This window comes from Cornus florida, unplaced genomic scaffold (assembly GCF_030987335.1).
Source record: "Cornus florida cultivar Cherokee Brave unplaced genomic scaffold, ASM3098733v1 CherokeeBrave_3.0.0_Hap2_Chr06, whole genome shotgun sequence".
NCBI classification, from domain to species: domain Eukaryota; kingdom Viridiplantae; phylum Streptophyta; class Magnoliopsida; order Cornales; family Cornaceae; genus Cornus; species Cornus florida.
Window position 1 is genome coordinate 89187294 of NW_026775576.1, and position 13943 is coordinate 89201236.

At 35.4% G+C, this 13943-nt stretch overlaps 2 protein-coding genes across 4 annotated transcripts; both read left to right on the forward strand.

The window, feature by feature from the left end:
* Positions 1-198: 198 nt before the first annotated feature.
* Positions 199-4615, forward strand: LOC132312717 (uncharacterized). The gene is made up of 5 exons (XM_059811194.1): positions 199-485; positions 784-836; positions 3205-3369; positions 3893-3994; positions 4305-4615. Exons 1-5 carry the CDS (start codon positions 284-286, stop codon positions 4437-4439), a joined length of 657 nt encoding a protein of 218 aa, XP_059667177.1. The 5' UTR covers positions 199-283; the 3' UTR covers positions 4440-4615.
* A 5428-nt stretch (positions 4616-10043) lies between these two features.
* Positions 10044-13925, forward strand: LOC132312716 (probable inactive receptor kinase At4g23740). 3 transcript variants are annotated; one of them, XM_059811192.1, is made up of 4 exons: positions 10047-10165; positions 10268-10384; positions 10933-12242; positions 13018-13925. In XM_059811192.1, the coding sequence occupies exons 3-4, from the start codon at positions 11018-11020 to the stop codon at positions 13689-13691; spliced, it is 1899 nt and encodes a 632-aa protein (XP_059667175.1). In that variant the 5' UTR covers positions 10047-10165; positions 10268-10384; positions 10933-11017; the 3' UTR covers positions 13692-13925. The 3 variants fall into 3 exon arrangements, with proteins under 3 accessions (XP_059667174.1, XP_059667175.1, XP_059667176.1); XM_059811191.1 differs by having other exon boundaries at positions 10044-10384; XM_059811193.1 differs by lacking the exons at positions 10047-10165; positions 10268-10384 and adding an exon at positions 10424-10671.
* The last annotated feature ends 18 nt before the right edge of the window (positions 13926-13943 follow it).

A 13943-nucleotide genomic window follows, 5' to 3' on the forward strand; every position in this document is an offset into this window, starting at 1 on the left:
TTTTATTTTCTTCGGGACAATATATCTAACTTCTAATTAGAGCTAATTTGGGAGATTATCAGGGCTGACAATGCAATCGGGTGTTCTTGTATTCCAGTTCTTTCTCCCTTTAATTTGAAAAAAAAAAAAAAAAAGAAAAAGAAAAAAAAAACAGTAATTTGGGAAACCCAAACTCGGTCAGAGAGCTTAGCCACGTCTTCGTGTCCAAACAATACGTCTCTGCTAAGTATTCTATCTAATTTGCTCTGCGTCTCTTTCCTTCCTCTCTCTCTCTCTAAAACCAATGGACTACGATTTCAGGAACAGAACAGGTCCACCATATAGTAATTCACAAGCCCCTATGTACAGGCCAGCCACATCTTCACCGTCGATGTACGGATCACAACCTCTCTACCCTAGGATCGGTCAATCGGGTCAACCCGTCAACGTTCCCGGTGCTCGTACCTCTTCTCAGCATCATCCGACCTCCTCTCCCTCCTCTTCTTGTACGTCTATTATACCATCCCTGTATACACACCGACGCACACATACACAAATGTTATATGAATTTATTGTTCTCCATTTGGTTGCTCAGAGAACTGGGGAAAAAGGGAACAAATTATTATTTTTTTAGCAATAAAACGGACCTTTCAGGCTTATTTATCAATAATTTTTAGCATTTATTTCTGATTATGAATGATGATTTAATGCTTTAACGAAACTTATCAATTACTTATATGTATATATTTGTGTGTTTGATGCGATGCCTGATTTCGTTTCTGCTTTTTGGGTTTCAATTTGCAGCTGGAATTGGCATTAGGGTTGCTATTAAACCTGAATATCGGATTTCACCACCGGTACGATTTTTATTTTATTTTATTTATATATTTTGAGTTTTATTATAGGACTATTACATGTTGTCCTTCTACTAATTACTTGAAATGACTTGATTATATGCTTTGCACTCATAATGATTTGTATTCTTTTTTTTTCGGAAAGTATAATGATTTGTATTCTTGCGTGCACGCACATACGTGTAGGTCAATAGTTTAGACACTGGCTTGATTACTTTGTGATATTTAGTTAATCAACTTAATCCTCTTTTCTGCTTTTGTTTTTTTTATTTTGATTCATTATCTCTGAATGATTTAAGGGTTGTTTCTAGATTGCCACCGATGTTTGATCCTTGATTGAAAACATGCCTCTTGCATTTTTCCTTTTGAGCTATTCATGTATGATAAACAGATATTTTAGCTTATCCTTTGGACTCACTGAAAAGTTCTACACTTATTGCTGCCTATTGACCTTTGTTGCTGCCTCCTTTGACTAAGGAAGGGAAGAGAAACAATTAAGCCGGGAACATGATCAATTGATAGAAAAGGGAAGGGCTAAAGAAAGTAGGAATTATGCTTGAATACTCATCTATTTCACGCAACCCTGTCCAAAAAGATAAATAAAATGCTAGTAAATGAAATTATAGAGCTCTTTGTCAAATGGGAGCATGCTATATCTCAAGTTAGATATGAAATCCTAGAAACTCTTCTTAGATGTAGGCACCCGAATTCTATCCGCAAAGGATGTCAACTTTTAATTTTGTTTATATAGGAAATGTAGAATACCAAGTCAATACAAGTACCAAAAACTTCTTCCAAGAGATTGGACTCCTTTTTATCAGATTCTACTTGTCTCTCCTTCCCAGCCAATGTCATTAGGAATTTCTTATATTCCACATGAATGCTAGCATTTTAATTAGATGAGTAGCATGGTCTCACAAAACCTAAAAGTGTATTTGCACGGCCTTTGTTAGGTTCTCCTAGAAATTGTTTTTATCAAGTCATTAGAATGCTAAATCCTAGGTCAAATATTACTGAAGGAAAGAGGATGTAATTCCTTTGCATTCTCTAATAATCAGAGCTTTATTACTCTGAAGACCAACTTTTTCTTTACTATATGCCATCTCGTATGCTTCCTTAAAGAATCTTCATTCCCAAAATAAAAATAGAGCTAATAAAGTGCTGTTCTTAAGAATCTATCAAGTACTACTAAAACTAGAGTGAAACTATAAAGATGCTGTCCTACTTTCACCAAGTACCATCTAGTAGCTTATAAAGAAGAAGCCAGTAATTGGACATATTCTGTATGAGGGGATTGACTTGTGTTTTGCAAACCATTTCCCAGAAAGATGTCATGTTGATTAAGCCGCCTTATGGCTAGATATTGCTGACATATAAATGGTATATTGTGCATAATTCATTTTGAAGAAAGACCGGTCTGTGTGTCCGTGCATCAGATGGTGAAAAACTGGTCTGTGTTTCTTATGACAAGATATAAAGTACTGCTACTTCAAAAAAATAAAAAATAATAAAATAATAAAAAATAGAGAGAATATTTCTAAAACCATAGCTAAGCTAATAAGATACTATCCCTATTCTATTACCAAGTACTATCTATTAGTAGCCTAGAAAGAAGAGGCTAATAACAAGGACATTTCTGTATGAGGGAATTGACTTGTGCTCGTTGCCAACCATTTCCAAAAGGATATTCATGTTAGTTAAGTCATCTTATGACTCGATATTATTGACGGATCAATTGTGTATTGTGTATAATGCATTGAAAAAAGACTGATCCGTGCTTCGTACGGTGAAGCACATTACTGGTGTCAAATTTATTTATTGTACTAGTCTTGTGTAAGTTGGTGTTTTCAATTGAGATGACTTTCAAATTGAGGGGAATTAATGGCATAGATGGATTTGAAAGACTTAGAGGTGGAAATGCTTTGGATCCAGGAAATTAGAATTGGGACTAGGAGGTAGAGGCTGGTCATCGCAGCAGTCTGACTGAGGATGTTCCAGCAATTCACCCAAGCCTTGCTATGGAGCAGTGCGGAAGCTGATAGCATGTGGAGAAAGGTAGTGGAGGGTGGAAATAGGGGTTGGACCTCTAGTGATATCAGGAGCATGTATGGGGTTGGGCTTTGAAGGGCATTAGGAGGGACTGGAAGGGAGAACTTTTCCAAACACATTGGTTTGTGGTAGGTGATGGCCATAGTGTAAGGTTGTATTTTTTTATTTTATAATTGGAGGTTAGATAGCTTGCATTCCCTAGGGTATAATTTGGAAAGAATGGGAAAGCTGATTCCTAATAAGTTCTAATCATTTATTTTGTATTTCCTTTAATGTTGCCTGGTTTGATTGTGTTTTCCAATTAATTTACTTAATTTTGTAGCCTCAATTGTCACCACAAATTGGAGAAATTCCCAGATGCACTTTGCAGTTTGACTTTGAATTTGAAAAAAAAATACTAGCTGAAGCAGAGAAGGAAAACCAGAATTGGAGCAGGCTAGGCCTGGAAAACCTTCCATCTAAAAGTACAGATTCGACATCGTCTGTGGTATGGTCTTTCTATTTATGATTTATTGCATTCTATATAGCTGGCGATGCATTTGTAATTCGTTTTACTTGATGTATGTAATAAGTATTTAAAGTTTCACGTCTACAGATAAAATTATCATCAGGAATAATGAATGATAGGATTAATATAGGGAGCAAGTTTGTATGGTACTCTTAAGAATATAAAAATGTTTGTTGGTTAAGGTGAAGAGTCGGTAGACTGTGTGTGCATTTGTTTGTTAGGGTGGTGGGTGGGGGTGATGTGAGGAGGCACTGAGGTTCTTATGCTGGCAAGATGGTGAACATTACAAATTAATACATTTCATGTTAAGGTTCACTGAATGTTAGGACTTGAACAAGCAGGGGTAGCACATGGTATTCTGATTTGAACACCATCCGTATACAAGCATACATGTGAACCAAATATGGTCTCTACGCATGTTCCAAACCACCCCACCCCTGCAATAAAATTGCTCTTCATTTGTGGTTAGGTTGAAAAATGACATCATTTCAATTCATTGCAGGGCTCTGTCACAGATCCCATAGTGAGCAAATACATAGCATCAGGTCTCAGCCGAGAGGCTGTGCCCCTTGCAGTGGCAAATTATGGAGACAATCCAACCAAGGTACTCTCTTTAGCTCGTGATTTGACTTTGTAGCTCCCTGTTTACTTTGGAGCGCTGACAAAGTTGTGTAGGTATTATATACTAAAAGCCATAGGCTTTTCTGTTGTTCCCTATTCTTGTAGATGTTGGTTTAGACGGTTCTAGCGTTTTGCCATGCTTCTTGATATTAGATCTCTTCATAAGCTATTGATTCATGCATGATTATTCAAGTATTTGCTTCTATTTTAGAGCTCCGTAAAATATGTTCTCAGTGCTTGTTAATATATCCAGTGTGCCGTCTCCTATATCTATTCTGATTCTGGCATTTCAGGTTAAGGAATTTGTCAATGGTTACAACCTCATGCGGGATATGGGATTCTCATCAAACAAAGTTGCAGAAGCTTTGCTTATGTACGACAATGACACGGACAAGGCAGTGTCCTATTTTCTCAACAATTCGTCTTGAGGATGCTGAGGACAGATAGACCCAGCAGTATTACTCTCTGGGTGATGCTATTATACATTTCCATTTGTGTAGTGTTTATAGTACAGTTTGGTGATGTTATTCTGGTTACAACTTATAAGATTGTAAAAGCATTTCAGGCATAAAAACCAACAAATTACTACTGCTTATTGTGTTTACTTCTACCTGATTTCTCTCTCTCTCTCACGCGCACACGGACACACACGGATGGAGCAGGAAACCATGACAATATCAATACATCTAACTTACAGGTGGTTCACCACACCAATTAAACCCTGGATTGGCAGGTGGTTCACCACACCAACCCTAAACTGACTCTCTCACAAATTCTAAATCACCACCATTTATTTTTGTTCTTGATTTCACCTGCGTTTTCAATCAATATGGCTCAGTGACTGAACGCAGTAGATCTGAAAGATGCTAAGCATATTTATTCAATGGCATCCCTGTGGAGTGTGACTTGGTTTCAAGTCTTCTTGTGGATTCCACATTGTTTTGACCATGCTCACCTTGTATTGGGTTTATTAAATGGGAGCTCAACAGGTCCATCCTTATTAATTATAAAATGTCTATCTAACGCTTCAACTTATGCTCCAGAGATTCAGCTGATTATTCATGTAAACCTCACAATTAATTTATTCTTCAACTAAGTTCCATTATTTCAACATTTAATTTATTCGTTGTTTGGACGTTTCAAATGACTTCCAAGTCTAAGCAAAAAAAATTATAAATGGGGAATTACATAAAAATCTAGTAAGAAGTGGAAGAAAAACAAAAAAAACAGATGAAAAATTAGCAGAAATAAAATATAAAAAAAAAAAAAAGCAACAGTGGAAGCTACTCTATCAGAGCCAGGTTTCGATCCTGGGACCTGTGGGTTATGGGCCCACCACGCTTCCGCTGCGCCACTCTGATTTGTTGAAACATGTAGCTTCTTAATTTTATTTAACACTTGTATCTAACTTAAACCATGCGGACCTTGACAATGTGGACATCCCCTTTGATCGATAAACTACAATCGATCAATCTCGCCCCACACCATCATAATGTTGACAGTCCTCATTCCCCATAGGAACCCAACTGTAAAACCACAATGGCAAATTGGTAATAAATAAGTTTATCTCTTTAATTTAAGTCAAGCATTTTGATGAATGGGCGTTTAGATGTTCAATGGAAACAAAACCTAACCATACCACCAAGTTCTTCATAGTTAAACATCAACAAAGGAAATTCTAGACATGCCCAAATTGCCCATGTGTATGTCCATTTTTGAAATACATTTAATATAGCCATGTCTTGGTTAGGTGGGGAACTCTCATGATATAGTAAAATAACAAGCTTAATGACACCTCCAAGAATATATACTACGAGTATATATATAAAAATGTAATTGGCTTTAAAATAAGTAGTCGTGATGCAGAGGAACATATGGCCAGTGGGATTTGGTGGGGCCATTTGATGTTTGCGCACGCACATACTACGTATATTATTAAATACACACACATGTATGTGATATGCTGTGTAACATTATTTGTTTATTGCAACCATTTGGGTTGTGTCACTTTAATAGGTCTGTCAATGGAGCGGATCCTGATTTAGATTCGATCCGAATTCGATCTAATTAGTCTGATATGGATTGAATAAAAAATCCGATAACCCGGTTACGATCCGAATCCGATAATCAGTTAGCTTAATAAATCGAATATGGATTATGCTGATCCGATCCGATTTATAAATAATTATATATATATAATTATTTTTCAATAATTTTACACATATATATATCAATACTCCTATTAGAATTGTATTAGAGATAACCCAAAAATTCAAAATAATAATAATGTTATATATAAATATTGTGGTGTTCTCATCCACATGCTAATAAATCTCTTAATACACATACTAATAAAATTATACTCTTTATAATTATATATTTTAGAAAATATTAATTTAATCCGATTTCGAATCCGAGCTAAATAGGATATGAATTGGGACATTCAGTCCGAGAACCCGTTAGTGATCTGAATCCGATAATCCATTTGCTTAACAAATAAGATATGGATTTGATCGATCCGATCCGAATCCAATCCACTGACAGGTCTACACTTTAGTGGTCTAGTCTCCTAGCAATGGTCGGCAGAGCATTTTGTTGGACACATCATGTGGTGGTTCGCTTCACATGGCACTTAATTCTTTCAATCTCAATTCTCAACCCTGAATGTGATGTGAACATGACAAGAAGCTAATAGACAGTGCTATCATAGGGCCTTTCTTGTAACACATAGCAATAGTCAACTTTCATGGTAGTTTTAAATTATTAGGTTTAGGGAAAAATAAAAAAGGTTGGATATTAGAGAATATATAAGCAAAACTATGTAAATACTCATTCAACATTTTAGTTGGAAGTTCGCTTTTAACCTTTGTATGTTTCCTTGGTGGGGACTTCAACTTTGAGTTAGCGAACCGGCATGTGATATATACAGTATGTAATATGATAGCTTTACTTTGAGTGTCCTACTACATTATACATAGTAACACGCAATCTTATGTCAGTTAATGTTTTCACATTACATATTAAGTAAAGATCAGTATTAAATATTCCGAAAAATAGTACTAGGGGCAATGATAATTTTTGGATCATTGATGTGGTGGTGGGCTCATTACATTCAAGGGTGGGATGATCCTTTGGGCACCATACCCCCACGGCACGGTATTTAATATATATATATTTTTGGTTATATGGATGGATTTTTCAAATTTATTTGTCTAATTAAAATGTTTTCTATCCATTTTATACTATGGATAAATTAAAGGTTCGATCTCATTCCTTACATTAAAGGAATAAAAATCATTATGTTAGATAAATGGGTATTGACAAATCGATTTATGAATCATTTTCCCTACATATTAAACATTTAGAGTTGAAAATTGAAGGTTGAGCCCCCTTGAGCTACCCCCAAAAATATTTTAGATAATTGTTCAGCCATGTTGGACACTAGGATAGGGAAATTACAGGTGGTACACTAATGGACCGCGGAGTGTTATAAGAGTTTTGACATCACTATTAATAAAAAAAAAAAGGAAAAAAAAGAAAGAAAGAATATATATAGTCAAACCGTCCGACTTATTCGTCTGTCAGATTTTCTAATAGGACTTAAAATAAAATAAAAATAAAAGTCACATTCAATACACGATATTCACAATTAATTATTAATTTGTTTACAAAGGAAAAGACGAGATAGTATTAAATTAAAAACTTGGTATTAAAAATCATCCTCCGTAGGGGGAAAGTCAAGGCTTGCATGAGTGAGTGATAGATAAATCAAAACTTAAAATATGTGGCATATTTGCAGAGCTTGCTTGTATATTATGTAGTAACACGCAATACATAGTAACACGCAATATTATGTCAGTTAATGTTTTCGCATTACATATTTAGTAAAGATAAATATTAAATATTTCAAAAAATAGTACTCAGGGCAATGGTAACTCTTGGATCATTGATGTGGTGGTGGGTCTCGTAACATTCAAGGGTGAGATGATCCCCTTGGCACCATATCCTCAGTATTTAATATATATATATATTTTTTTTTCGTTATATGGATGGATTTTTCAAATTTATTTGTCTAATTGAAATGATTTCTATCCATTTTGTACTGTAGATAAGTTAAAGGTTCGATCTCATCCCCTGCATTAAAGGAATAAAAATCATTATGCAAAATAAATCTATTTTGACAAATCGATTTAGGAATCATTTTACCTACATATTAAACATTTAGAGTTGAAAATTGAAGGTTGAGCCCCCTTGAGCTACTCCTAAAAAATTTTTAGATAATTGTTCGGCCATGTTGGACACTTGGATAGGGAAATTACAGGTGGTACACTATGGACCGCGGAGTGTTATAAGAGTTTCGACATCACTATTAAATATATATATATATATATATATATATATATATATATATAATCAAACCGCCAGACTTATTTGCCTATTGTCAGATTTTCTATCAGGACTTAAAATAAAATAAAATAAAATAATCACATTCAATACACGATATTCACAATTAATTATTAACTTTTTTACAAAGAAAAAGAGGAGATAGTATTAAATAAAATACTTGGTATTAAAAATCATCCCCCATAGGGGGAAAGTCAAGGCTTGCATGAGTGAGTGATGGATAAATCAAAACTTAAAATATGTGGCATATTTGCAGAGCTTGCTTGTAATTACAAAATGTTTATAAGTCAAAAGTTTGATAACTTAACCAAGGACCTAGCTGTCCATATGACTATTCTTGTAGCAGCCTTCGAGACCTAATGTGACATTTTCCATGTTTAAAAAAAGAAATTTGAGTATTAATATAAAGTTCACACAATTTGACATTTAGAGAATATTTTAGCAATAATGAACCTTGGATATTGTCATTTTAATTGGACCTCATGATGTGTCCTCTGCATTTGTCCTCATATAGCACCAATAGTAGAGCCATTAATAAATTGCACGTGCTACGTTCATCTCATGTTCCAAAGCTTCCTAAACTGGACAACCATTTTAAATGCTCTACTGCTGGAATCATGGAATGGACATTCAATTCAACAGTAACATATAGTATTTTTGTATTAATTCAGAAAAAATTTAGATGCTATACGCATGAAAATTTTAAACAACACTTAGGGTTCAAAAATATGTCAAGCTTTAATCACTTTTCATTTTTTCCTTAAATTAATTAATGCTTATCAATCAAGTATATGATGGTTCATTCTTCATCTCTTTTCGAACTTTAACACAACAATTAACACTGGGGAATTCAGGGATAGGCTTGGGTACGTTCAATTCCATTCCAAATTTTATTTATTTATTTTTACTATACCTAATTTTAGTTCAGCCAATATATATATATATATATATATTACTACTATTAACCCCTTCTCCAAAAGCAACTAAGCATAAATTGTATATTCACAAACAAAGATAAAACGATGATTTATTCTTTATTCTTTTTCGAACTTTGATATTACAGTAAAATTATTGATATAGAGGCAACGAAACAGGAACAACACATTCACATATGAAATATGTGAATCTGTTAAAAGTCTTATGCTATAAATTTCTATTCTTCATCCTTGTTAACAGTCTTATGGAATGGACTAGACTTTTTTATATTATAAGTAGAACAAAACACATTTTTGTATGGCAAAATTAAATTAATTTGAATTATCATATTAAAAAAAAAGGGAAAAAAATGATCATATGTCATTTAGTAGGAAGAAAGAAAATAATACACACTTTAAGCATTTAGGCCTAACAAAAAAAAAAAAAAAAAAATTGAAAATGATATTCAAACAACTATTATTTTTATTTAACTGGTTTCCTCTTGCATCATTATTATCCAAGGACTAAGGTTAGCATTTGCTTGACGAAGAAATTACGAAGTCAACCACTTCTAGAGGGTGGAGAAATATGTATGTACAACTATTACTATTCATATTAATATTATACAAAATTCACATGCAAAGTATATAGATTAATTTCTTTTTCTTAAATATATATATATATATTTGTTCAAAGCAATTTGAAACTTAACATAATAGCATTTTATTTTTTTTTCTAAAACCTCTCCACATATTGCGTCCTAAAACATTAAAATATTTTCTTTGCTTTCTGTTTCCGCAAGCAAAACCAGGCCACTTTTAATCATCACCGTCAAGTACGCTCTCTCCTCTCTCTCTCTCTCTCTCTCTCTCTCTCTAACTGTTATTCCGAAATGATGGTGAGAACGTACTGTAACTGCCGTTTGTTGAATCCTCAGGAGCCCTAGTTTAATTCCGGTAGAGAGAGAGTGTGTGTGTGATTGGTCGTTTTTTCTACGAGCTTTGGAGAGTGAAGAATTGGGCATTGGTTCGATCTGATCCTTCTCGAAACTAAGGTCAGTTCATTTTCTTCTGAAACTGTCGATTCTTTTAAAAGCTATGTTTGTTTGGTGAGAAAATGTAAGAAAAAAAACTCCAAAGCTTCGAATCCTTAGATTTTTCATATTTAGGAGCCACAATTTGAAGCCTAATACAGTCCAATTGATTATTATTTTTTTTTTTCCTCTTTCTATCCCAATTGTGTCACCCATAGAAAAGAAAAGAGTAGAGTGCAAATTTTCTTTCCGTTTCTATTGTTTTCTCACATGCCAAACAGTGGAATGAAACAGTTGAAGGAGCAGAGGTGAGTAAACGGTCGGAAGAAAGCTCTATTTGTTTGTTTGTTTGTTTTGTTTTGTTTTTTTTCTTTCTATAAAAGCCCAATTAATTTTCGTTTCTTTTGACCATAACAGTCAATTTAAAGCCTCATAAGTATATACTTTTACTGTAAATTTCCTGAAAACGGCTTTATTTTTTATTTTTGAAAAATGTATATAAGTGTAGTATATGATTGAGTATTGTTTCAGTTTCTGATTTTGCTTTTTCCTTGTCTAAATTCATATAGATGCGAAAGGATTTGCAAAAACCAGATATACTTCTACAAAACGACCCTTTTGTGTGAGCTGTTGGATCTTTGATTGAGTGAGAAAATGGCTTTCAAGTTCATTTTCCCGGCAATTTTCTTTTTGGGAATTCTTCTATCGATTGCAAACTCTGAACCATTTGATGATAAACTAGCCCTACTTGATTTTCTCCACAACATTACTCACTCACGCCCTCTAAATTGGGATATGAGTACTTCTGCCTGCACTAACTGGACTGGAGTGACATGTAACCATGGCAACTCCAGAATCATCGCCGTCCGGTTACCGGCAGTAGGGTTAAACGGCCCAATTCCGATGAACACTCTTAGCCGCCTATCAGCTCTTCAGATCTTGAGTCTAAGATCCAATGGCTTATCTGGTCCTTTTCCTTCTGATTTCTCCAAATTGGGAAATTTAATTTTGGTGTATCTTGAATTCAATAAATTTTCTGGCCCTTTGCCTTTGGATTTTTCGGTTTGGAAGAATATCTCCGTTATTGATCTATCGAACAATGCGTTTAATGGTAGTATTTCTTCTTCAATTACAAATTTGACACACCTCACTGCTCTGATTCTTGCTAACAACTCACTTTCTGGTGAAATTCCTGATCTTAATACCCCTAGTCTTCAGCTTATAAATTTATCCAATAATAATCTGAGTGGCACTGTCCCTCAATCTCTTCGGAGATTTCCTAGTTGGGCTTTTGTCGGTAACAATTTTTCTATGGAAACTTCAGTCCCTCCACTTCCTCCGGTTGTTCCACCTAATGCTCAACCATCAAAGAAATCCAAAAAGCTCGGTGAATCAGCTATTCTGGGGATCGTAATCGGAAGTTGTACTCTGGCGTTTGTGGCACTTGCTGTTCTGCTGGTTGTTTGCTACTCAAATAGAGAAGGCAAAAATGGATTCCCTGCAAAGTCTCTGAAGAAAGAAGGATCTGTAAAGAAGGCAGCTTCTGGGAGCCGAGATGGGAATAGCAGGCTCATGTTCTTTGGGAGCTGTAATCTTGCATTTGACCTCGAAGATTTGTTGAGGGCTTCTGCTGAGGTGCTCGGGAAGGGAACATTCGGTACTACGTATAAGGCAGCCCTGGAGGATGCAACCACTGTTGCAGTAAAGAGATTGAAAGAAGTGAGTGTAGCGAGACGGGACTTTGAGCAGCAGATGGAGGTTGTTGGAAATATCAGGCATGAGAATGTAGCTGCTTTGAGGGCATATTATTATTCCAAGGATGAAAAGCTCATGGTATATGACTATTATAATCAGGGCAGTGTATCGGCAATGCTACATGGTATGTTAAACATCTTCAATCTCTTTCGCTGCTGCTACTTTGTTAACAATTTTATCAATTCTGTTCATCGTTTGATTGTAATATATATGCTTTAAGGAAATTGGTGTTTTGATGCTATGTAGGGTTAAAGACATTACCATGATTTAGTTTCAAAATTACCATGCTTTCTTTGGAACATGCATGCTTTAAACAAATGCAAACCGTGATTTAGAGACCTCATCTGTTCTGACCTGTATGTTTGTGTACCCATCCAGTTCTGTGCCGGACTTGTTCTCAACAATACTCCTTGGAGCTCATTTTTCCCCAGTAGCACATGTTAATGACAATTTAAAATGTTAAGTATCCCTTTCGTGTTTAGCTTTTAAGTGGCAAGGCATTACATAATCTTCCAATTCATAATTTGCTATACTCAAGTTGGTTATAGTACTTGAAAGATTTTGACAAAGTGCAGGATTTCAAGTTTGTGTAATTGAAACAAGGATTTTATATTGCAAGCCATGGAGGAAATTAGTTCCTCCGAGAGAAATTTGATATGTCACATCAGCAATTGGTTGACGTTCCACATATATTTCTTATTCGCTCTTTAGTAGGATAAACTTTAAACTGTTATGAAATCTTGTATCACAACTTATTACCATGCCTTGGAATTTGTTATAAGATCTACATTTCATCATCCTGCATCTTCTAATCCTCCATTAATGTCGTTTGTAATATCTGAAGAGAGTTCTTGGTCACAATGATGCAATTATGTTCTAACACATCCCTAATTTTGCAGCAAAAAGAGGAGAGGATCGGGTTCCCTTGGACTGGGAAACCCGACTACGAATTGCAACTGGTGCAGCAAGAGGCATTGCTCATATCCACACAAGCAATGGTGGGAACCTTGTCCATGGAAACATAAAAGCCTCAAACATTTTCCTCAACACTCAACAATACGGTTGTGTGTGTGATCTTGGTTTAGCAACATTGATGAGCCCAATGGCTCCACCAGTCATCCGGAGCATAGGGTATCGAGCCCCTGAAGTAACAGATACCCGAAAAGCGTCCCAAGCATCTGATGTCTACAGCTTTGGAGTCTTGTTGCTTGAGCTTCTCACAGGGAAGTCCCCCAGCCATGCTACAACCGGTGAAGAAGTTGTCCACTTAGTCAGGTGGGTTAATTCTGTAGTTCGAGAGGAGTGGACAGCAGAAGTGTTCGACTTAGAGCTTTTGAGGTATCCTAACATCGAGGAAGAGATGGTAGAGATGTTGCAGGTAGGGATGGCTTGCGCAGCAAGAATGCCAGAGCAGAGGCCAAAGATGGTGGATGTTGTAAAGATGATGGAGGATATCCGACGTGTCAATACTGGTAATCCGTCACCATCTGAAACAAAATCGGAGGTTTCAACACCAACCCCAACCGTGACACCACCAGCTCCTAAAATAGGATCCTCTTCTGTTTTACAGTGAGCTTCTTGTTTATTAGAATCTGGTTGTGACAAAAATATTTTTTAACAATTCTTGTGTGAAGGGCTAGGCACATGGTTTAAATTAGTAGAGTCGTCATTGTATCTTATTTTTCTTCTGTACAGTTGTACCTAAGACTAGTTTACCTATCTGGTCCAGCCTTTATGTCAAAGTCGGGTTGGTTGACTGTATTAATTTGTGATCACTGGGTTATTAAGAAGTATGTGGTTTTGATTATTTATGCTGAATAATGAA